The sequence below is a fragment of the Varanus komodoensis genome, unplaced genomic scaffold (genome assembly GCF_004798865.1).
Source record: "Varanus komodoensis strain SLA01 unplaced genomic scaffold, ASM479886v1 scaffold49, whole genome shotgun sequence".
In the NCBI taxonomy this organism is placed as follows: Eukaryota; Metazoa; Chordata; class Lepidosauria; order Squamata; family Varanidae; genus Varanus; species Varanus komodoensis.
In genome coordinates, this window is record NW_025336072.1 from 3,981,877 (window position 1) to 4,008,057 (window position 26,181).

Here is a 26,181-nt window from a genome sequence, read left to right on the forward strand (position 1 = left end):
AGTGCTTGGAGTTGTCCCGCCACCACCCGCTCTAACACCTTGCCCAGAAACGGGATGTTGGCCACTGGTCTATAGTTAGTGGCCATCTCTGGATCCAATGACGCTTTCTTCAGGACCGGTCGGACTACCGCCTCCTTTAAAGGGGCAGGCACCCGACCCTCCCTCAGAGAAGCGTTAACCACTTCCAAGCTCCAGATCCCAATCCCGTGCTTGGAATTATTTATTAACCAAGACGGGCAAGGGTCCAATAGGCAAGTGGTGGGACATACTCTTCCAAGCACCTTGTCCACATCATCGGGCCGCAATATCTGAAATTCATCCAATAATTCTGGACCAGCCGGCAGCATTGGCGCCTCCCCAGGAACCTCTGATTCACTAGTGGTGTCTAGCTCATGACGAATCTGAGCGATTTTCTCCCTGAAATGCATGGCAAAGTCGTCACAGCGGGCCTTTGAGGGTGGAACCCGATCTTCCTTAGGACCTGGACGAACCAGGCCTTGCACCACTCGAAAAAGCTCCGCCGGACGGCATTGTGAGGAGGCAATGGAAGCGGGAAAAAACCTCTTTTTCGCTGCCCTCACCGCCACAGCATAGGCCCGATAGTGGGCTCTCAAGTGTGTTCGGTCAGATTCATCCCGTGATCTCCTCCACCTACGCTCTAGCCGTCTCCCAACCTGCTTCATTGCCCGCAATTCAGGTGTATACCAAGGGGAAGAGCGGGCTCTGCCCGGTGGGAGAGGACGCTTAGGAGCGATCGTGTCCACAGCCCTGGTCATCTCCCCCTTCCACAGTTCGACCAGAGCCTCGACAGGAGCACCAGTCTTGTCAGCCGGAACTCCCCCAGGGCCTTCAGGAATCCATCTGGATCCATCCGGCTCCGGGGGCGGGCCCACACAATCGGGTCTGCACCCTTACAGAGGGAGAGGTCGCTCTCAAGCACAAACCTCACCAGGAAGTGATCTGACCATGACAGGGGAGTCAAGCATAAATTCCTCACCCTCAGACCACCCTCTTCCTGCCCCGTCGAGAAAACCAGGTCCACAGTGTGTCCACATTCATGGGTCGGGCCGGAGACATGTTGAGACAGCCCCATGGCCGTCATGGAGGCCATGAAGTCCTGAGCTGCCGCGGTCAGACCAGCCTTGGCATGGAGATTGAAGTCCCCCAGGACCAACATCCTGGGGGTCCTCAACACCAGGTCCGAGACAGTCTCCGTCTGCTCAGGCAGGGAGACTGTTGGGCAGAAGGGTGCGTGGTACACCAACAGAATCCCCAATCTGTCTCGGTCGCCCAACACCAAGTAGAGGCACTCCAGCCCTGGTCTCGAAGGAACCGGAAGTCCCGTGAGAAAGATGGAGGCTTGGTAAACCAATGCGACCCCCCCTCCGGGCGTGAACAGTGCTGAACCAGATACCCGGGCAGACACAGTTGAGAGAGGGCAACATTCCCCCCCTCCCGCCCAGGTCTCCGTTATGCAAGCCAGGTTGGCCCCCTCATCTACAATCAAGTCATGGATGAGGGAAGATTTATTATTGACCGACCTGGCATTGAGCAGCAGCACCGTCAGGCCTGAGGGGCGGTTGACAAGACTACCTGGCACCCTCTGGCTGGGGGCAAAACCAGAAGGAGGATTAGGTGTCAACCATCTGTCCCTCCTTCTTCTACATGGACACGTTAAGCCCCCACCGCTGTTACGTCCATTGCCCAAGACCACCCCAATGGTGGCGCCCCCGCGCTCCCCAGGAAACATAAACGTCGACATGGCCAGGGATGACTCCATAAAAACAGATTGAAATAGAATAAAATTATAAAAACAATTAAAAATGAAATATGAAATCTAGAACATCCTTTTAAATTGGTCAGATATAGAATGATATGAGGCCACAGTACACCATAGATTCATAAGAACTTTATTGTCAGACACCTTGAACCTTTTTTTTTTTCCTGTGGAAGGTATCTAAGGAATAGTGGTCACCATCAATAATCTACTGCTAATAAATGCAGTATTTTTAAGCAATCATGGGACAACTAGTGTTTAAATAAGCCACTGTCTAGCTTTTCTTACTCTACCAACTGAATAGCACCAGGAATGTAGGATTTTGATGATGATGCCCATATATTCATTCCTTCAAATGTTCCAATCAGATTTCTAGATATTTTTTAAAAATCTTGAAAAATGTATTGAAATAAAGACCTCTTGTTTAAACTGTATGAGGCAAAATCCTTGCTATACGTAATATTGACCAAAATTGAAGCTCATCCAATTATAATGATAAAAGTAGTCCGTTGCTATGGAGTATCATGTTATTGAGTAGAACTTCAAGTCATAAAGATTGCAAGGAAGAAACCAATTCAAATCCATTACTCATTCTAAGTTTTTAAATTGCCACATTAAAATTAAGCTCATAAAATATGCACCCTAAATTGTAAGCAGTATGTAGAGTAGAAAAAAGCCCTGATGGCTGCCCTGCAGTCAAGGGCGGGGGAGGGGGGATTCAGAAGAAATTATAGCTCAGAGATCAACATACATTAGTAAAATACATTTCAGATTTAATTTATAAAAACAAAGAGCTGTGATTTCAAGCTGTAGCAAAAGGGCAATTAGTAATGGTAATGCACAGCAATCTGGCAAGGGAGATAATCTTTAAAAATACAACCCAAAATTATGTGTAATTATGTTTTTCAAGTTAATCTACAGTATATTAGTTATGTAGCAAGTTTCCTCACCTATGTATGGATCCAGGAAGGCAAAAATAAGGGTGGGAAGATAAGATAAAGATAAACTTGGGTATGGTTCAAGGCTAATGAAAAATTCAGTGGTCGCCCCAGACAAAGATTACGTATGAACAAATCTCTATACGGTAAAACCTTGGATTGTGAGTAACTTGTTCTGCAAGTGTTCTGCAAGATGAGCAAATATTTCTAATAAATTTTAACTTGATAAACGAACAATGTCTTGCAATACGAATAGTAGGTAACGCCAAATGTCACATGATCACAACTAAGCCAATGGTGGTTCTCTCTCTCGCTGAAAGGGAGGGTATGTTGGGAATGTTCTCCAAATAAATAAATTACAGAACTGTTTTTCTGTCTAAACATGCATAGGATTGCACTGGAAGCAGCTTTAAGCTGACAGCATTTCCTTGTTGGTTACCGCAAGGCATATGCTCATTCTGAAGACAAAGGGGTTGTTTGTATTAGAGACTTGGGTTGTTTAGTGCTGTACACTGACACTGAATAACTTAAATCAGGTTCTACTTAACTGTTCCAATGATTTGGTTGGTGCTTTGTTGTGAAGACCTGTTTAAAAATTATGTCAGGTCTTAACTGTGGACTTCAAGGCTTGTGTGGGAGGAGTACATGGTGTGTTGTACTGCAGGGTGAGAATCTTGCATCTGCTTTACCTTTCAGTATGTCCCCCCCACCCACCCACCCACCCACCCACTCCAAGAGGGAGATACTGAAAGGTAAAGCAGATGCAAGAGGTTATGAAGAAGATCTTGTCTACACAGGAGGAGAAAAAGGCAGAGGAATCCCTCACTTCAGATGAGATTAGGGAGATGTTTAAAATGTGGGAAACAGTGCAAAATTTTGTAGAAAAGCACCACCCAGATAAGGCTGTAGCAATGTGAGCAATGAATCTGTTTAACAACAAAGCAATGTCACATTTCCACAAAATCCTCAAAAGGAGGCAAAAGCAAGTGTCATTGATAGGTTCCTTGTTAAAGTTGCATGAAAAGCAAAAGATTCCATTGAGCCAATAGACAGCAGTGATTCTATTAGTGAAAGTCTACACAATAACCCTTCTCTCTCTTGTCTCCCTCACACCAGCCACAAAAGTTTTCAAAGATAAGTGCAGGTTAATTTGTTTTATTTTTCTTACATTTTATATTTTCTTTATTATTTTGTATAATATTACAGTATTGTAGTCATTTTTATATGAATATTTTTGGGTTGTGGAATGAATCATCTGAGCTTCCATTATTTCTTATGGGGAAATTTGCTTTGATATACAAATGCTTTGGATTACAAGCATGTTTCTGGAACCAATTATGCTCACAAACCAAGATTTTACTGTAAATCTAATGTGATTATTTGCTCTTATACATGTACTCCCTTTTAAAAAATAGAAGTGAGAAAATTTTAGAAATTGCTATCAATTGAGAAAATAGTAAGCAACCATTGGGATGTCTTATCCCTTAGAATAGTGCAAAAAAATTGTTGCACAAACAGTTCCTTCCTCAAACACAGAGGGAACCAGAGGTCAAGCTCTGTTGGATATTGCCCAATATGAGGGAACTTGGTCTAAGAGTAAATATGTTCAACAGTATACATATTTTAGATCTTTCTGGAAATATAGAATGTATTAGATTTTGAAGTAACTGATAACACTGAATCTTGCAATTATATTTTTAAGATTTTAAAAGAAAGTTTACTGTTCTGGCTTCTAAAACTTTCTATAGACCTCTTAAATTAACTTAAGGAAGCTTATGAAAACAGTTGTCCAACCTCCAAAACGTCTCTTCAGAGGGTTTGGAGACACTTCTGAATAGTGTGGAGAAAGACACAGTGGGTGCAGGGGTGGCTGGTTGATTGCTTAAAATTGGGCTTGGATCCTACTGTAACTAAAGCAAGTTCAGAGAAGGAAACTTAAATGTCCTCCTCCTGCCATCAGCAGATCCCCACACCCCATTTCCCATTCATGTCTACTGATATGGGCCATTTGTAAATTTTACCCATACTCTTCCCAGTCTCAGTGAATTGTGGTTCACTTTCCTATACTTGTCATATTCCTTGACATGCTCCTTGCCACCCACACAACTAATTTAAAAGGGGCTGGTGGCAAGGGTACATGATTTAAATTCATGCAGTACTAGCCATGCCCAAGTCAGCCATGACATACAGAGGTACTGTTTGATAGGCTAAACAGAAACATAGAAACAGAGTGAGTCATAGAAGGGCTTTCCGAGCCATCTAGTCTGATCCCCGGCTCTAGCTGGCTCTGCTCACAACATGCCTACCACGTGCATGTCTAGCCTATCCTTGAACACCTTCACTTGATGGGGCCTCAACTACCTCCTGTGGAAGCCCATTCCATACCCTTGGGGTCCTAACTGTCAGGAAGTACTTCCTGGCATCCAAACTGAACCTTGGTTCCCTGAGTTTTGCTCCGCTGGAACGCGTCCTGCCCTTCTCTGTAGGGGAGAACAGGTCTCTACCCACCTCCATGTGACACCGCCTCACATACCTGTATGTTGCCAACAGATCCCCTCGGAGTATTCTTTTCTCCAGGCTGAAATGGCCCTCATACGGCTTTCCCAAGCCACTGCTTTCCCTAGCCAATCCAGCCACCATCCTTGTGGCCCTACGCTGCACTGATTCTAACCTGGCTATATCCTTCCTATAACGAGGGGCCCAGAACTGAACACAACACTACAGTTGCGGGCGCACCAGAGTCATATAGAGTGATAGTCATACCTCTCTCGATCTAAAAGCCACGCTTCCGGCTATGCAACCAAGGGTGGCATTCAGCCTCTTGCCTACTGCATCACACTGCTGACTCATGTTTAGCCTGCAGTCAACCAAGATCCCTTTCACAAGTGCTGCTCTCCAGCCACTTGTTCCCCAACCTGTACTTATGACACCCATTCCTATGCCCCAAGTGCAAGACTTTGCACTTATCCACACTGAACGCCATCCTGTTGTCTCCTGCCCACTTCCATAGTCTGTCCAGATCCTCAGTTGTGGCCACTGCCCCCATTTCAGTATCACTTGTGAATTTCATAAGCGGATTGTTCACCTCTTCTTCCATGTCGTGGATGAAAAGATTAAACAGGATCGGCCCCAGGACAGAGCCCTGGGGGACCCTGCTTGTCACTGGCCGCCATCCTGATGATTCCCCACTAATGGTTACCTTCTGCTTTCGGTCAGTCAACCATGCCCTAATCCACCTGACAATGCTTTGGTGTATCCCAAAACTCCTCAGTTTCTCCACCAGGATATCATGGGGCACTTTGTCAAAGGCCCTGCTAAAATCCAGGTAAACCACATTCACTGCACCCCTCTATCTAGCCACCTTGAAACCTTGTCATAGAATTCCACAAGGTTCATCTGGAAGGACAGGTTACTGCAGAAGCTGTGTTGTGTGGCTGTCAACTTCCCTTCCCTATCTAGCATCACTAGATCTCTTACTATTATGAGCCCTTCCATTGTTTTTCCTACAATGGACATAAGGCTAACTGGTGTGTAATTCCCCATGTCCCTTCTGCTACCCTTTCTGAAAGTTGGGACCACTGATGCCACCCTCCAATCCTCTGGAACTTCACCTGTTCTCCACGAGGCCTAAACAATGGAGGCCAGTGGGCCTGAGAGGAACCCCTGCCAACTCTCGAAGTACTCTTGGGTGTAACCCGTCAGGGCCTGGCACTTTTTAATGTCCAATGCCCTGAGGAACCCCTCGACTTCTATGGGGGTGACTCTAATCTGTGCCCTTAAGTCCCCGGCCTCATCTAAACTTCCATGAAGATCTTCCCTGTCCTGCTTTGGGGAGAACACAGAGGCAACATAGTCATTTAGCATCTGAGCCTGTTCCCTCACATCAGTCACTGGATCTCCTTCCTCCTTATTTAGTGGTCCCACCACTTGTTTCCCCTTCCTCTTGCTATTTACATGCTGATAGAAGCCCTTTTTGTTGCTCTTGATATTCTTTGCAAGTCTCAGCTCATAATCAGCCTTAGCCTTGCAAAAAATCCTTTTGCCATGGGGCTCCTACTCCCGGCATATCCTTTTGTCTATTTGCCCCAGTGCCCATTTCCTACAGAGGTTCCTCTTGTGTCTAGTCCTTTTTACCACCTCCTTTCACATCCGTGGCAGCACTCTCCCCACCTTACTAGAGATATCGTCAAGGCTTGTGCCTCCAAAACCTCCCTTTTGAGTACCATCCACCCCTCCTCAACTCCCTTGCATTCCAGTAATCTGTCCCAGGAGACTTTCCCCAGTCTGGCCTTCAATTGACCAAAGTTGGTCCTCTTGAAGTCGCAGTTTCTAGTGCTCAACCTGCTGCATGCCCCATTCCCCTGATCTCAAAGCAAACGATGGAGTGATCACTCGCACCCAGAGCTCCTCTAATCTGTACTTCATCTATCAACTCCTCCCTGTTGGTCAAAACCAAGTCAAATATCCCCCACCCCCCCATCCCCTCTCAGACCCACTACATGAAAATCCTCCCTCTATAGCATCTTGGAAGTGACGTGACCTGGCTACGACCACTGAGTGAGTCTCCCAACTAATATCCAGGAGACTGAAATCTCCCATAATTACTGTGTCCCTCCCCCGAGATATCCTTAGAATCTGATCTGTCAGGACATCATCCAGGGTCTCAAGTTGACCTGGAGGGCGATATACTCCCACTGTCAGGTCCCTTTCCCTGTAAAAACCCCTTAGTTTCACCCAGACTATCTCTTCTAGATTCCCATCTGCGCTGCATTCTATTTCACTGCATCCTATCCCTTCCCTGACGTATAAAGCTACGTCCCCAGCTTCCTCCTTCCTCCCATCTTCCCTGATACTGGCCCTCTCTTTGTAGGAGTCCTGTCAGTCCCTGCAGTACCTCTAAAACCCCGGTTGCAGAGCCCTGATCCTCTCCCCACACTTGTTCAGTGCGGACAAGTTTCACATCTTTCACATGCTGGATTTGTGCACCCGGCAGGCAACAGACCTTCCTCGCTATAAGGTCAGGGCGCCATACTGCCGCCTCAGTGCCCCTCATCAGGGACTCCCTGACAACTATCCCCTGCTGTCATCCCTTCCCGGTGGTGGTAGGCAGCCGTGCCCTGGCCCTCACCTCTCCTGCAGTGGCCCCCTGACCACATGTGGTCCCAGGCTGTGGGTCCTGTTGGTCCTCCGAGTCCTTATCAGCCCCAGCCTCCCCAAGTGGAAAGAAACTGTTTCCCAGTTCCAGAATGGCGCCAGGAGAAGGAGGAGGCCATGCTGACCTCTTGTGGGTGACATGCCTCCATGTCCTTCCGGTTGTTCCTCCTGTTGCTCCTCCCTCAACCCTCTCTCTGGAGGGGGACTGCTCACAGAGGGACTGGAGAGCTCTCTCGGCCGTCAGACAGCTTACCTCCTCCTCTATGTGCGTTACAAACTTGCACCGGGGGGATCCCTGAGGGAGAAGGGCAAACATGTCGCAGCGGACCGCAACACCTGTGATTCCTGCCAAGGCCATCTCCTAGCCTGACATTGGGAACGCCTTAGAGGCCCTACCATCTTCCCCTGCCTTGTCTGTCCAGCACCACTCTTCACTCACTCACCCAGTTCTCTCAGAGAAAAACCTACACACACACACGGACAAAATAAAAATTTAATTAAAAAAACTAATCAAAAACTGCCCCCAGGTAAGGGCGTTGCCAGATGGGCCGCAGCTAAGGGACACAGACAAGGGATGACACCCTTGTCACGTAGCCGTTGGTGCTGCCAACAGCTGAGCGCAGCCTTATAAGCCTCACAGGCCACTGGCCTCGCCCCTCTGCTTCCTACTGGGCCTCTGGTCTTGCCTCTCTTCCTCTCTGCTGCTCCTGTCCCCCCCCCCCCGCTCCTCTGCCCAGGTCCTACCTTGCTGAGGGTTCCCAGGCCACCCTCAGCACACTCTCCCAGCCCCTCCCTTTGCTACTCTGCTGCTCTGCCAAGAGCGAAAAGTATTGAAATTCTGTTCAATACTTTTGTATCAGTGCTTGATGAGCAACAGTTGGAATGCCAAAAGAACAAATTAGCATTACAGGTATTCTGCTCCAGAACTCTACTCTAGAGAATTCCATCTGGATTAGTGGGTGGCAAACAAATTCAAAAATTAAAAAAATCAATATTATGTATGTAAACTGTTCTTGCTTTGTTTTAGAAATATGTGGCATAGTCACAGTGGTGGAGGGAACTTGGGTAGAATGACTGGGAACAGGAGATCAAGAAATGCCAAAGGATGCCTTCCATGCTTGGAATCCTAGGTGGAATTATTTAGCTTGATACATTGAATTTATTTGTCATGTATCATAGGCCAAATAACTAGTGAATGAAAGCTTGAATGGGAATCAGACAGGGTATAGTATTAGTGAAATTTGAAGTAGAACACAGCAAAGTATTCTTCTGATATGAAATTAGGACTAGCATGCGGGTTACTTTTCTAAGCAACTGCTGGCTCTATAATTTCTTGTTGAGATAAATGGGCATGGATTCTATTTTAATAATCTCCTTTCAGAGTGTTATGTGCATCACTTTAATATGCTGAGAAGCCTTATCTGCCTTAATTGAGTTCAACATCTATATCTAAATGCTGTTCTGTTGGTTCCCTTATACTTTTTTTCTTTGCACATCTGACCACTGCCAGCTTGCAAGAAAAATCTTGTATGTGTGAACTGCTAGTATATACTGCTACTAGTGATGGCCAACATTGTGCTAGTCTCTCAGTTTAGTCAAACAGGATTTTCCATCGGAGAAAACAGCAAATTTGGTATTGAAACATCTTTGTCAAGTAGGGTTAAAAAGCCATTCCATATGCACCTGAACTTGTAATATGTCATGTCTCCAGAGAAATATATTAAAAATAGCCACAACTCTACCATTACATATCCTTCATTCTTAAATTCCCACTTGCTCTGTTCCCACTAGTCCATATTTCCCATTTTCTGTTCCTGAGTTCAGGAAGATGATTCTGGGCAAAGGTACCTGCCCCTAAGGTACTGCCCTCGGACCCTTAGAGAAGCATTAAATGTCAATAATGTTTTGACTCTGTTGCACTAGTCTTAATATCTGTAAATTAATGTGTGAATCAGGACTAACATTCCCACAAATTAAGAATTTAACAATATTACAATTCTATATACACATGAGGGAAGCAAAAACAGAGTAGACAAGCAACAGAACCAAATATATTCTGACAAAAAAATTGATTCTTATTAAATTTAGCTATGTTATTTGACTGGATAAAATGCATTTTCATGACGTCCATTTTATTCTTTTCATTTTAAAAATTTTATTCATACTAATCTGTATTAACTCACTAGAACAGGCATTATTTCAAGAATTCCTATGTTTTAAACTCTGTTCCTCAAATCTCTTGAGCAAGAAGATTCCCTATTGAGACATAATTTTATATCATCTAATTAGCTTTCATTTAGTAAGATGGGCTTAATGTTTCAGTTATTTTCATTTGTTTCTCAGGTTGAAATATTGCATTTCACAGACTGCAATAATCTCTTTTCAGTTGAGATCGGAATTAAGTATCATGAGAATATTAATATCCAGGGTAAAATAAAATTATTGAAAAACCAAATATATTTTAAATATTCAAAGGAAGGGGAAACAGACAAATGAAAGGTTAGGTTTGATTTTGCTAACATTTTAAAATAACTTATATAAATGGATGTAATGGGTTTTCCCCTGCAGAAGTTAATCAGCAATATGACTAAATAAGAAATCTTTTGTGAACCTGAAACATCTTTGAATGAGCTTAGAGACTGCTTCTGACTTCCTGAGATTATTTCATTAGGTTAATTCATGCTAAGTTCCTAAGATCAGTGTACAAAATATTGAATAGAAGTTTGTTTATAAAGGGAAGTTCTGCTATGGAATAATCATAGAAAGAATATAAAATCTGCATAATTTTCTGACAAACTTACTTTGGACAAGATAAAATTAATACAATACTACAGATGCCATAGCCTTTCAACAGTTAAATCATAATAAAAAGGCAGAAATATTTGTGTACTTGCATCTGTCATGATAAGACTAATAAGAATTTTGTTCTATTAATCTTATTTTCTGGTACATAAATACAGATTATTCTGAATTCAGGACATACTTGCAAAGTACTGGGACCTTGTCTGTTCGAATGTCTGACAGAATGAAGCAAATGAAACATTTTTTACTTCCATTATATTAACGCCTTAGGAGATGTATCCATTGTTATTTTTCTTATCAATAGTTTGATAAGAATCCAGTATATTGGAGGTGTTAATGCTGCCAATTGATTGATTGATCTAATAAATCATCTAGTCATTAACAAGGTTTAAACTACCTGAAATTACAAGCTGAGGTGTTATCTATTCTAGCTTGACCACAAGTCGGTGTATTGTCTCATGAGAGTTGGAGAAAGATGAAAGCAGTAGTTTTCTGTTAGCAGCTATGGAATAGATAAATAAGTGCGTAACTACGTGAACTAGGACAGTCTCGATACTGCACTTGTGCAAATGGAACAGCACTAGGATAAGTAATCTTGACTGCAGCACACATACTGTAAACTGGTGCAGTGGGTTTTCCTGAGAAATCCTTGCACCAGCTTGCACTGTTTTACTTGCATTAGCAGTTGCTTCCTACAGAAGACAATACATTGCTAGCAAGGTATGAAAAGGAAACAGAGGCGTTTAGACAGGACAGGCACCAAGCACAGGCCCTATTTACATGATACCCTGCCGTGTATTCTTTAGGTTTTAACTAGGTTTTTGTGTTCACTTTGTGTGTGTGTGTGTGTGGGGGGGGAACCCCCTTCCATATCTATAAATAAATAAATAAATAAACCAGTAAACTGAAAGATGTACAACAGGAACTACGTATATTTCATTTTTTTGTCTTTGAACAATTATCTGCCAAAGAAACCAAAAATACTTCTGTAAAATTTCCTTAGCTTTAAAGATGTGGCATGGAGGGATGGAAGAAGGGCTGTCAGACTAGGTGCATGGTCCTTTGGTCAGAATGTGGCAGAAAGGGAGAAGAAAAGAGCTTTAGTGCATATTAAAATACTAAAAAAACCACTGATTAAAATTGTCAAAGCTATTTTGACAAAAAACAAAACAAATGGTTTAAAATGTTTGAAATCTGATCTTATATGCTATGAATGCCTTCAGTTAGGCTCCAGCTATTGTTATGTGCCCCATTAATTTTCTAATAATGTCATAATGAGGAAAAAAGTAATTACATTTAATCATTTCTACATTTCACTTTCTCAGTTATGCAATAGTTGACATCAGATGGTGTGCTTGGGTAGCCAAGAGGGCAATAGATTTATTGCTATAAGGATGCCTTTTCTGCTTCACTTAAAAGAGGTTTAGATAGATCTTTTATATAAGATTTCTAAGCACATGCTATTTCTACCCTATGATATATTTCTGGGTTTATATATGGACTTTAAAACATACTATTTCTGAATACCTTTCACTTCATTGCCTTGGTTCAAAACAAGATCTGTTTTAATCATGACAAATTCGGAAAACTGTTTCTTGCTGTTAATGGTGCTAGAGACTAACTTCCATCATCAGAGTCTGGTTCTTTTCCTCTTTCTATATATGCTTCTTCCGAGCTCTGCCTTTTGGTTATGCCACCTGGAAATGCTTATATGTTGGGAGGTATATATAGAGCGAAAATGGAGAACAGTTCATCCTCTTTTCTGATCCTTTTTCCTTGCTGTGCCAGAAGGCACTTAATGGCAGTGAAGTTTCCCTAGTAAAAAATATGATGGAGTGAGTGATTATGTCATCTCAGTGAGCATGTCAGATCCCTCTATTGTCATTCTTGTTGTCTTAAACTGTCTAGATAGGCAAATACACTCCATATGACTATGTATGTTCAGTGCTCATTGCCTTCTTTGTATGTATGCACATTTAAAACGCATGCACATTTAAAATGACTAGAGGTTTCTTTAGTCTGGAAGAAACTTGGGGTTAAGAACTAGCTAATTGTGTAGAATATGGCAGTAATGCAGAGAACTAAATGTCTGATTACAGCTAAGCAAACTCAGACTGATTTATTTCAACACAAAATGGGAAAAATATACTGCTTTGGAATGATTATGAATGCTTGGATTTTTAATAGCTAGCACAGAAATTGAAAAAACTCTTCACTGGTCTTACTGGCCAGAACTGATGGGAGTTGTAGGCCAAAACATTTGAAGGATTACAAGTTGTCTGCCCCTTGGTTTACTATCATTCTGCTTCTTGAGTAGGTTGTATTAGTTGCTATTGTTTTGCTTATTACATTTAAACCAAAGAGTATTAAAATGCAAAGAAAATGGTCCGTATAACTTAATATTCCCTCTGATATCCTAGGATAATACTTCCCATTCTAGAATTCACAAGATGTTTCTGACCACTGGGTATGCTGTCTAGGGGATAAAGTCCATACCATCTGGAGGGGGTCAGGCTGGGGAAAATTACTAGTTTATGTACTTAATTGGGTTTTTTTCCTAATGAACAAACCATGCCATTTCTTCAACCTGCATTTAAAGCAGTACATTGTAGGAACAATTCTACCAGCTTAGTTACTCATTTCCTAAATTTTTAATACTTGGGTCAAAATAGAAATCAGTTGTACTTTATAAAGAGATCATTTCAAACATACATTTTGGAGCCCTTAATATTAATACTTAAAGCTTATTGTTAGCCAGCTGTTCCTTTGCCTCACTCCTACATCCTCAAATTTCAACACAGATATAAGAGCACTGTATGAGCAAATGAGCATTGTACTACGTTGGAGTCTACTAATGTTTGCCTTTCTATGCCTTGCATGATTCATATATAATGGCAATTCATGGGTCATTTAACTCATGAATTGTTTGTGCTGTGCCAGACTATAACAATGGGTTCAAAGTTTTTTATCATCAACAATCCAATGTTTGACTTCTGTCAAACTTGGGGCTCTTTTTATTATTGGCTAGAGAAACAGGACTTCACATAGATTTAAATATGTTTTTTAAGTTATCATAAATGGAAAAAGAAGGGTGTGGGAGCTGACCCAGCGGGCTCGATGTTTTTGATGATGGATGTTGTTTGTAGTTTTCTTTCTGTTTTTTTTAGGATTATAATTTTTCAAGTAAAACTTATTTTAAAAAAAACAATCCAATGTTTGGTGTTCAGATATAGCATCAAAGAGCCCAGGAATAGAACATTTCTAAGTTGCTTATGAAACCAGAGGCAAAGCAGAAATGGCAATTCCAGGAAAAAAAGTGCCCACTTTTTCTAGCACAGTCTCAACTAACTTACGGTTGTTTAAGATATCTGTGAATTGACCCAGTATTGGCATGCATTCACCTATTTTTTCTAGGCCCGACTTAAGGTGCTAACGATGACATATAAATCCCTAAACGGTTTAGGACCTGGTTATTCGAAGTAGCGTCTCCCTCCATGTATCTTCATCTGAGGGCCTTCTTTGTGAGCACTCTTTGAAGGAGATCAGAAGAGTGGCTACCCAGAGAAGGGCCTTTTTTGAGGTAGCACCCCAGCTGTGGAATCTGCTCCCCAGAGAGGTGCACTTGGTGCTAATGCTTTATTCTTTTCAGTGACGGGCCAACCCCTTTTTATTTTCCCTATATTTTATGGTTTAACTTTTTTAATGATTGGTTTTATTGTGTATTTATATTCTATTTATGTCTGCTGCTTATTGTACTGCTGTCCTGAGATTTTATATTGGATGAGATAGAAATGTTTTGCATGAATAAATAAATAAATAAATAACTTTCCTTTTTAATAAAAGAATAGATACATGATTGGAAAGCAGGACATATCTGACTTTTGCTGCTGTTTTCACCTAAACCACCTGTGATATCAAAAAATGTGAAACACAGTCCATCTGAAGCCAATTCAGTCCTTCAGAACTTCTGAAGTCAGAACACCTAATTTTTAATAGCTTCATTACACAGCAGAGAGAATGAGATAGCATTAAGATTTCTGGAATTCTATCAATGGTGGGTGTAGCAATGTATACTTGATGGATTCTGTAGAAAGATAAATAGGACTTGACATTAAATGAAACATTTTAAAAATTTAATCTTTTTGTCTTAAACATCCCACATTCATTCCTGACTATATCCATCCCACAGACTACCAAATTAGTTCAACCAATTTATTGTCCCTTTTCCCTGCTTTACCTAATTAGTTCTCTTTGTGATTCCTGCAAGGAAACTTTTTCAAGTTAGGAGAGGGGGTGCTTGAAGACCTACCTGTCACTAGCAGAAAGATTACTCTGCTCCACCACCCCTTCAGCTAACTTTACATTTCAATAGATATGTTTGAATAGGTATTTGCAATATGTGTCCTCTAATCCAGCAGTACGCAAACTTTTTCAGTCATGGAACCTTTCTGAAGACTTTTTTTTATTGCAGAACCCTAACTCTATCCATGATTTTTATGAAGCATTGTGAACCTACAATGTTCTTCCTTCTTTCATCTGCTCCTATTGCCTGAGTGCTTTGCATAATGTAGTAGTCTTCAGGATAAAGAGAAAACATTTTAAATATAATGAATGAATAAAGCAATTATATGGTAATATCCCAAATCAATTCATTTGATTATTCCCAACACTATGCAATAGAGTCCTAGGAACCAAATGGCGTGATGCATTTCCTTGCTTGCTGCTTAGACACCAGCTGAAATTTAACAGTTGGCCTTGTGTGGTTTCATTTCAAAATCCAATTTAAATTAGATTTTTGAGATTTTTCATGGAACCCCTACGAGTCTTTTGCAGAACCCTAGGGTTCCACAGAACACAGATTGGGAGCCACTGCTCTAATCTGTAATAATTGAAGTAAGGGAACTTTTTTTAACTATGAAAATGCATGGAAAAGTTGTGCCTTCATAATACAAATCTAGACCAAAATGAATGTATTCCTTTCAGATAGTAACTGTTTAGTGAGTACACACTACACTATAATGTTTACCTCCTAAAAAAGGTGCAAAGGCTTTCAAGTTTGTTGTCCATCTTAGGCTAAAACAAAAGTTCTTTTTAAGGAAAAAAATAACATTCTTAGCTTTGCTGAATTCAATGCCTGCTACAAATTTCTGCTCTTGTGTAGTGTGAGTACAAGATACACACCAGCATCTAACTTCATTTCTTTTCTTTCTCAAATTTGAAATATTTTATAAAAGAATTTAGTAGTACCATAAGCAGTAATTTCTTAGTTTTTTTTACATTTGGGCTGAAATACTGATTTAAAACAGTGACTTGTTTTCAACCTTGCACTAGAGAATAAAATCATTTTTACTCAGTCTTAAAAGTGGGAACATGAGAAGTATTAACCTACCTATAGATTATACATGCACTGTTCCTGCATGTGTCACAGTTAGATGTGTCTTGACCAGTCCGATATGAAAGCCTACAAAGATAAGAACATGTTATGATTAAAGGTATTTTCTTCCTCCTTGCTTTGCTTTCATTTTCGGAGGCAACCAAATAATTTCCGGTTTAGTGTTGATCACAATCTTACACCTGCCCTCTGGAAAAGAAGGACACTTTCAAACTTTAACGTCTAAGGGCAGTGATACTTTTGTATAGAAACCACAATTGAAAGTAAACACTAGTCCTGGAGACTAGAACTAGATTATTCACCTGATAATATGCAGAATACACATAATTTGGGAGGACAGAATCTTTGTCAAGTATTATAATCTACAATATGCAGATTATTCTAGTCCTGAAGCAATCAGAATACCATTTAGTATTACCATTGCTAAATATTCAAAGTGCTTGGTTCAAAGTGCAATAACAGTGCTTGATTATTAGGGAAAGTTTATATATCACTCTTACAACTTGATTTCTGAACACTTTTGCAGCACTTGTGCTTCCACTGTTTATTTGTGGAATGATAACATCTAGGGTCCTAGTCGTTGCTGTAAGGCCATGTATTGTCCACCTCTAATGAGGTAGTAACTAATGGTTATAATTTTGTAACATAGGTGAAACTTTGTGAAAAGTTAAGACTGCAGGCCAACATGCAAATAAATACGCATACTGTCAGGGAGGATATTACACGCATATATATCCAAACAGGGTGCAAGGTGTTATTCCTAATTATGCAAACACTGGCTTCAGATTGCAATATTCTGTATTGCAGTACAGTCGAGTAAGAATTAAATCTAAGGATTTACCTGGGCTGAGTAGTACAATGCTGGCATATTAAGGCATAACCTAGCTGAAGTTTTATTTTCTCCCCTGTTCCTCCTGTGCGTAGGTACTAGAGGAATGGAGGTTAGTGCATGCCTCCCATATGACTATGCATCTTGCTCACTTGCCCTGTTACACATACTTTGGTATGGGAAGGATTCTGATGTTTTGTGTTCCACCAGCAAATGCTAGGAAGAAACAGGTCTTTAAGACCGAGTTACAAGTGGATGTGATTGCATCTATATTTGTTCTCTATCAAATAAAAGGGGTTTCAGCATCATGTCTAATAAGCAGTGGGCATGAAAATTATGGCTGATTATGGTTGCAGTTGCACTGGAGTATGAGACAGAGATGGCAATAACCAGATGTACCCTGGGATTGTGTTTAGATCAGCTGCAAGTTTAATAGCTACATGGCTATTGGTTTTACTGTATCATAGGGCTAGGGACCACATCATGGGATCTGCTAATTGGAGTTGGAAGTTTCATACCCACCACAGCATGGATCAATAACCTAGGTCCCCTAGCAAGCATACTAACCCTTGGCCTGTGCTGGCACCTCAGCCTCCTCCCAAAATTCACTTATGGGGAAGCAGGGTATGCATGTGTTTTGGGGAGGAGGGTGCTACTCCTTCCACTTACCCCAAAATGGAACCCAGAAGGGACATCAACCTATAAAATGAGGGAATTGTAACCATGTAATGCCAGAGATGGAGAAATGCTGAGAAACATTAGGAATATAAAATGTAACAGCCACTGCCAGCAACTGTATTAGGGATGTGGTACAGATTCATCTGAGTCCTGAACAGAGTTGGGTTGATTTTGAGATGTGGGCTGTTTCAAAGCAAATCACATTTATATTGAACATGAAGACTTACAGCATTTTAATTTGGAGATTTTACAGGCACAGACAATATGCCTCCTAAAATGTTTAAAGTTTATAACTCTATATATAAGAAAAACAGCAGGATGGAAGAAGGGAGAAGAATGGATGTAGTTTTGTGACCAGCAAATCTAACTTCTAATCACAATGAATGGTTTTCCAGTCCCGGTTCACTGGGGGAATCAAGTTAAAATATCTTGCAGGACTGATTTGGTGTTTAATGCTCTTTGCTAGTCTCCACTCCCAAAAGCAAAAATAATAAAAGAGCTTGGCAGAATCTGTGGGACCCAGGTAGTGTAACATCAGGTGTCTGCTGGGAAAATGCTGGCTATTCAAGTCCTTCAGCCTCTTCCATTATATGCTTGTATCCATCATCACCCCTGTTTTTATCTCACTTTCTTTGTGTTGTCCATTGAGCAAAGTCTTAAAACATTTTCATTTGTTGTAACTCCTCAGCCCCTTCACATATTCATATGAAACTTGACAGGTTCCTTAACTAAGGCCACTCTATGGTGTACATCATTTTCATAACAATTGTCCATGAAGAACATAGAAAGGCAAGCACCTATATTTTTTGTAACCCCAACAATGCAAACAATATATTTGCACAAAATCCCCTGCACCTTTTATACCTGTATAGCCAGGATCTCTGAGAATAGGTTACTGCCTACAAAATCCAATTCTATAGGCAGCATTTAAAGGTGCCCAACACACAACTCACTGTACCTTGGTAGCGACCCTTATCCCCTCATAAGGGGCCATTATTCTTTATAATTTCATACAGCTTCCTTGAACAGGAAAAATGGATTCATTAATTAATACCTAGTGATATTTCAGAGTATAAAGGCAGATGATTGTCTTGCATGCCACATGTATGTGTCCTTGCTATGATCTAATAATAGAGATGTTCTTGAAGGAAAATATGCTTAATATTCTTGGCTGACAAGATCATGCATTCTATTCTGATATTCTGTTTTATCTCTTTCTTTGTAATTGTGGTGTATACAAGAGATAGCAGCACTTCACATTAAGGTCAATATCCAAAGACTTATGAAACTAATACCATGAGCTAAGGGGAGATTTAGATTAATTTTCTCAAACTGCCACTCCCACCCCTATTTCCTGCACCATTATTAACTTAAAAATCAGTATTAGAAACATAGAAACAGAGTGAGTCAGAAGGGGCCTCCCAGGCCCTCTAGTCTGACCTCTGGCACCAGCCGGCTCCACTCACGACATGCCCACCATGTGGACGTCCAGCCTATCCTTGAACACCCGCACCGATGGGGCCTCAATGACCTCTCGTGGAAGCCCATTCCACACCCTCGGGGTCCTGACTGTCAGGAAGTGCTTCCTGGCATCCAAATTGAACCTTGGCTCCCTGAACTTTGCTCCATTGGAGCGTGTCCTGCCTTCCTCTGCAGGGGAGAACAGGTCTCTACCCATCTCCATGTGACATCCCCTCACATACCTGTATGTCGCCAACATGTCCCCTCTGAGTCTCCTCTTCTCCAGGCTGAAGAGACCCACTTCCCTCAGTCTCTCCTCATACGGCATCCCTCATCCCTCATAGGGCATCCCCTGCAAACTGGCCACCAACCTTGTGGCCCTACGTTCCACTGACTCCAACCTGGCTATATCCTTTCTGTAATGAGGGGCCCAAAACTGAACACGATACTCCAGTTGCGGGCGCACCAGAGTCGTGTAGAGTGGTAGTAATACCTCTCTTGATCTAGAAGCCACACTTCTGGCTATGCAACCAAGGGAGGCGTTCGCCCTCTTGACCACCGCATCACACTGCTGACTCATGTTTAGTCTGCAGTCAACCAGTACCCCGAGGTCCCTTTCACAAGTGCTACTCTCCAGCCACTTGTCACCTAACCTGTACTTATGACAGCTATTCCTATGCCCCAAGTGCAAGACGTTGCACTTATCCACATTGAACGCCATCCTGTTGTCTCCTGCCCACTTCCATAGTCTGTCCAGATCCTTTTGGATCTGGAGTACCTGCTCCTCAGTTGTGGCCACTGCTCCAGTTTTAGTGTTGTCTGCAAATTTGATCAGCAGACTGTTCACCCCTTCTTCCATGTCGTTAATGAAAAGATTAAACAGGATCGGCCCCAGGACAGAGCCCTGGGGGACCCCGCTTGTCACTGGCCGCCATCCCGATGATTCCCCGCTAATGGTTACCTTCTGCTTTCAGTCAGTCAACCATGCCCTAATCCACCGGACAGTGCTTTGGTGTATCCCAAAACTCTTCAGTTTCTCCACCAGGATATCATGGGGCACTTTGTCAAAGGCCTTGCTGAAATCCAGGTATACCACATCCACTGCATCCCCTCCATCTAGCCATCTCGAAACCTTGTCATAGAATTCCACAAGATTTGTCTGGCAGGACCTGTTTTTGAGGAAGCCGTGTTGTGTGGCTGTCAGCCTCCCTTCCCTATCTAGCATCATTAGATCTCTCTCTATTATGAGCCTTTCCATTGTTTTTCCTACATTACATCCCTGCACCCCACTACAGTAATATTTAAATAGGAATGGGGACATAGGAAGCTGTCCTATACTGAGAGACATTTTGTCTATTTAGTCCAGTACTGTCCACACTAACTTGGATCAGGTCTTCAATTTATCAGACAAAATCCCTTTCTGAGCCCTATCCTGAGATGCCAGAGATCATCAAGAAAAGCATGCCCTCTACAAAGGGGCACTGTTACACAAAGTCAGACATCAGACATTTCTGCCTTCATACCATTTGGAATCCTAGCTTCCCACTTCCCAGCAATTAATCAGCTGTCTCCCAACACATTTTCCTTATAGTTCCAGTAAGTTAATGCTTTGAAAGCTGAACATAGGGGAAAAACAGCAAGAGAGTCCTACTTCCCTAATGTCCTACTTGTTCGTTGCTATGTGGAAAAAGGTGCTATATTATTTAGGCCAGGCATGTCCAAAGTCCGGCCCGGGGGCCAATTGCGGCCCGTTTTCAAATTTCGAGCAGCCCGCAGCCTCTTCTCCTTGCCAGCTCAGCCTGTCACTCATCCCCGCTGGCCTGCGTTTTTCCCTTCACCACACAGCGGTTTCCGCAGCTGTCCCCTGCTGCCTCCTGCTCCTTCAAGGCTGGTGGTTATATTTCACCAGAAGATAGCAGTAGACCTGAGTCAGCACTCTCGCCACGTGACCCTTGTGACACAGGGCTTGTGTGCCCATTTCTAAAAGGGCGACTGTATCTAAAAAAAGGAAAGTTGACAGCAAGGGCCACCGCTTCCAGGACAAGTGGAAATTGGAATATTTTTTCACTGAAATACAAAACAACTGTGTCTGCCTAATTTGTCAAGAGACTGTGGCTGTTTTCAAGGAACTCAATATCAAGAGGCAGTACCAGACGAAACGTGCTAACTATAACAAGCTAACTGGGAACGAACGCGGTGAAAAATTGAAGGAACTGGAAGCTGCTTTAACAGCACAGCAGCACTTTTTCACAAGAGCCCGTGAGTCAAATGAAATGCCACAAAGGTGAGCTACAAGGTGGCAACGCTGATTGCCAAGCACTGCAAACCTTTTACTGAGGGTGAATTTATTAAAGACTGCGTGATGAAAATGGTGGAGAAAATTTGTCCTGAGAAGCAGCAAGAGTTTGCCAATGTTTGCCTGGCTCATAACACTGTGGTGAGAATGAAGGAGAATGAAGACGTTTCATCTGATATTAAGAGACAGAGGCAAAAGGAGTGGAGTTTGACTTTTTTTTGTTAGCCTGTGACGAAAGCACGGATGCATCTGACACCGCTCAATTATTTTTTTGAGAGGAGTGGACAATAACATGAACGTGAGTGAAGAGCTACTTGACCTCCAGAGCCTTAAGGACCAAACAAGAGGAACAGATTTGTTTGTTTGTTCTGCCGTAGATGACATGAAACTACCGTGGAATAAAGTCACTGGGATTATTACGGATGGCGCACCTGCCATGGCTGGCGAGCAAAGTGGATTATCAACCCTAGTCTGTAACAAAGTCAGCGAAGAAGGAGACAAGGCTATAAAACTCCACTGTATTATTCACCAACAAGTTCTCTGTGCCAAACATGTGAAATATGATCATGTTATGAAAACGGTGATGAAGGCTATTAATTATATTCGCTCCGAAGCCCTGTGCCACCGCCAGTTTCAACAGTTTCTACTCGACATCCAGGCTGAATACGGAGATGTTATGTATCACAACAAGGTAAGCTGGCTCAGTCGGGGGTCTGCATTGCAGCGCTTCTACTCTCTTAGGGAGGAAATCGAACTATTCTTGGCAAAAAAGGGACAACCGATGCCAGAGCTATCTGATCCTGTTTGGCTGGCTGATTTTGGATTTTTAGTTGACATAACACGACATCTGAACGTGCTGAACACGAGCCTTCAGGGGCAAAATGCAGTGGTAAGCCAACTGTATTCACATGTCAAAGCCTTTGGGACCAAGCTGCTACTTTTCCAAAGGTACCTGTCACAAACGCAGCCCAATACCACACATGTCCCATCGCTGCAGGAAATAATGACCAGTTTTCCACAGAACAATATGAGTGCGCAAATAAGGAGGTATGAAGCAGACATCTCATCTCTGGCTGAGGAGTTTCAACAGCACTTTTGGGATTTTGCAGCTATTGAAAAGATCACGCTTTTTTCATCTCCTTTCTCTGTGGACCCTGATGATGCTCCAGACCACCTGCAGCTGGAGCCCATTGAGCTGCAGTGTGATGCCGAGTGTCGCAGTCAGCACCAACAGCTCCCTCTTGTCAACTTTTACTGCCAGCTGGATAAAGACAGGTTCCAAGAGATTCGAACATTTGCTAAGAAAATGCTGAGCTTGTTTGGTTCGATATACTTGGGCGAGAAGACATCCTCGGTTATGAACATTAACACGAACCGCGTGAGGACAAGACTAAGTGACTTTCACCTGCGTGACATCTTGCGCATCAAAACCACTGTTTTTGAGCCAGACCTGGCCTGTGTAATGCAGTCGAGATCTCAATATCACCCTTCACATTAGTGCAGTTAAGTTACTTGTTTAGTCTTTCATAAAATACTTCATTTGCATTTAATGTTAATGGTTCAAAGAATGTCAGGCTGAATGGTCGGCCCCCACACATTTTCACCTCACCAAATCTGGCCCTCCTTCCAAAAAGTTTGGACACCCCTGATTTAGGCCTTTGGTTTGATCCAGCAGAGCTCCTCTCACTGCAATAAAATGAGCTGAACAACAAACACCAACATACTGCATACATCAAATACAAGGGTCAAATTCTGATTATATGTTTACATTAGGGCACATAGTATCATGTGCCTCAGCATAGCATATTTACTTCTAAAGGATGCTGGTAAACTGTCGTCACTGAGGGGAATGTCCACTCTTTTGTGGCCAAATTAGACATGACATTAAGTCATGTCTAATGAACGCTTAGTGCACCATTACTGTGTTGTGTTGTGCAAATTCTTTTACACTGGCTTAGACACATTAGTTTTGAGTTCCTGGCTGAATTAGCTTTCAACAGTTCAGGGATAATTCTACTTCATGGACTGTGGCTAATAGCCCTGAGCCTGTCTGAGTGCAGGAATAATATCCTAGTTATTACGTAAATGAAAGCTCCCTTATCCAATCTGATTCAGGGGAATTTCATAACAGAGTATATTTCGGGGTCAATGACTCTAATATCCGTGGGCTGTGGTTTCCTTGGCTCTATTCAGTATGCCAACAGTGTACACTGCCACTGGTTATTTGGATTGCGGTAGGTATGCAGAGCACAGCATTTAGAGAATAAAATGTTCTTAGTGAGACTAGTATCAATAAAGATCTACTGTGTGTGTGTACACACACACACACACACACGAGATTCTTACACAGTCCCTAAATGGAGCTATAGCATTCATTACTTTGGAACATAGGATGTGATGAAGTGCATTACAGATGCTGCATTGCATATGCAGCACTTCTAAGCAAGTCTGCATTTCTATTTAGTTCAATGGAGGAGTAATATCTTTTTCTACACTCCTATCCATATGAAAACCAGCCCTTTCCATTGATTAGAATGAACACTGTGCTCTAGAATTGATTATAATGTAAAAGACTGATTTGGTATTTTAGATTATGTTCACAGTAGGTATAGTGAATTTGGCTATAAAAACTTCCATTAATTGGTGTTTACAGCTTTCACGTTTTGTGTACCTAAGTGTTAAAAAACACAAAACAAAACACATACCAGGCCAAAACACTATGAAGCTGGAAAACATTTTTCAGAATGTCCTTGCTTTTCTTGTATGATACATGTAAATTATGTTCCAGCACTGTAAGCAGAATAAAGAACACACAATTTCAAATTCTCATTATTCAAAGTAAAGGAAACTGGAGCCATCAACTGTAATAAACATCTCATTTTAAAAGAGAAAAGACAATTTCTAAGGAAAAGTTGCCAAAAATAACTGAGTTTTTTTTAATATACAGGCTCAGCATACTTAGAAAGTGCTTTGCAAACTTGTCTTCATATTTCCTTTGTGGTACAGCAACCAATGGGGAGTAAGCTATGGGTACAACCTATTGAGCATTGCTGATGTGCAGCCATGTTTCATTGCAGTGGCTATCCATAGCCACAGACTCTTTGGAGAACAGTTACACAGTCCTAAAGCATCTAGAACTGGCATCATGAATCCCTTTTTAATGAAATAGTTCCTAGTTGCTACAGTGTACAAATGCTTAGATTCTAGGAACTTATTCTGGTTTTTAAGTTTTAGAATTCTGCTTGTTATACTTACCTTAACAGAAGTGGGCACATACTGCAGAAGAATTAAAGGTTCCTGAGGCTATACAAATCTATTCCAGATGTCTTCTACAATTATGTTATTCTTAACCCATGAGATAGCTGTTCTTGTTACCTGCAAGCAGCACCAACTTGCAGTTGATACCAAAGGGGGCAGTTTTAACAGGTCTCTAAAGTACCCTGTCCTCTTCATAGATCACTGCCTTGTCGTGGCGCAGGGGCTTGCGTAGCTCAATGAAGCTATGAGCTATGCTGTGCAGGGCCACCCAAGACGGACAGGTCATAGCAGAGAGCTCTGACAAAACGTGATCCACTGGAGAAGGAAATGGCAACCCACTCCAGTATCTTTGCCATGAAAACCCCATGGACAGTACCAAAAGGCAAAAAGATACGATGCCAGAAGATGAGCCCCTCAGGTCAGAAGGTGTCCAATATACTACTGGGGAAGAGCAGAGGACTAGTACTAGTAGCACCAGAAAGAATGAAGCGACTGGGTCAAAGCCGAAAGGACACTCAGTTGCTGATGTATCTGGAGGTGAAAGGAAAGTCCGATGCTGCAAAGATCTATACTCCATAGGAACCTGGAACGTAAGATCCCTGAATCAAGGCAAGCTGGATGTGGTCAAACAAGAGATGACAAGACTGAACATCGACATCTTAGGAATCAGTGAACTAAAATGGACAGGAATGGGTGAATTTAATTCAGATGACCATCAGGTATACTAATGCGGGCAAGAATCCCTCAGAAGAAATGGAGTAGCTTTCATAGTCAATAAAAGAATAGGAAAAGCAGTACTGGGATACAGCCTCCAAAATAACAGAATGATCTCAGTTCGAATCCAAGGAAAACCATTCAACATCACAATAGACCAAGTCTATGCTCCAACCACTGGTGCTGAAGAGGCTGAAGTTGACCGGTTCTATGAAGGCCTATAACACATTCTAGAATTAACTTAAAAAAATGATGTCCTTATCCTCATGGGGGATTGGAATGCTAAAATAGGAAGCCAAAAGATAACTGGAATAACAGGCAAGTTTGGCCTTGGAGTACAAAATGAAGCAGGGCACAGGCTGGTAGAATTTTGTCAAGAGAATACGATGGTCATAGCAAACACTCTTTTCCAACAATCCAAGAGACGACTCTACACATGGACGTCACCAGACAGTCAACACAGAAATCAGACTGACTATGTGCTCTGCAGCCAAATATGGAGAAGCTCCATACAGTCAGTAAACACTAGACCAGGAGCCAACTGTGGCTCAGATCATGAGCTTCTGGTTGCAAAATTTAGGCTTAAATTGAAGAAAGTAGGGAAAAGCACTAGGCCACTCAGGTATGACCTAAATCATATTCCTGATGAATATACAGTAGAGGTGACAAATAGATTTAAGGAATTATATCTGATAGATAGAGTACCTGAAGAACTATGGACGGGGTTTGCAACATTGTACAAGAGGCAGCAACCAAAGCCATCCCAAAGAAAAAGAAATGCAAGAAAGCAAAATGGCTGTCTGAGGAAGCTTTAGAAATAGCTGAGGAAAGAAGGGAGGAGAAAGGCAAGGGAGAAAGAGGAAGATACACCCAATTGAATGC

At 42.1% G+C, this 26,181-nt stretch overlaps 2 protein-coding genes across 7 annotated transcripts in view; one reads left to right on the plus strand and one right to left on the minus strand.

Moving 5' to 3' along the window:
• The window catches only part of DOCK1 (dedicator of cytokinesis 1), a 550,659-nt gene that overhangs the window by 197,140 nt on the left and 327,338 nt on the right, over positions 1-26,181 (plus strand). The gene's annotated exons all lie outside the window — the stretch shown is intronic.
• Positions 1-26,181, minus strand: part of INSYN2A (inhibitory synaptic factor 2A) — a 56,025-nt gene that overhangs the window by 2,473 nt on the left and 27,371 nt on the right. The window contains exon 4 of the mRNA XM_044445707.1: positions 16,061-16,132. Coding sequence (XP_044301642.1) covers positions 16,061-16,132 — 72 coding nt within the window. The remainder of the gene's footprint in view (positions 1-16,060; positions 16,133-26,181) is intronic.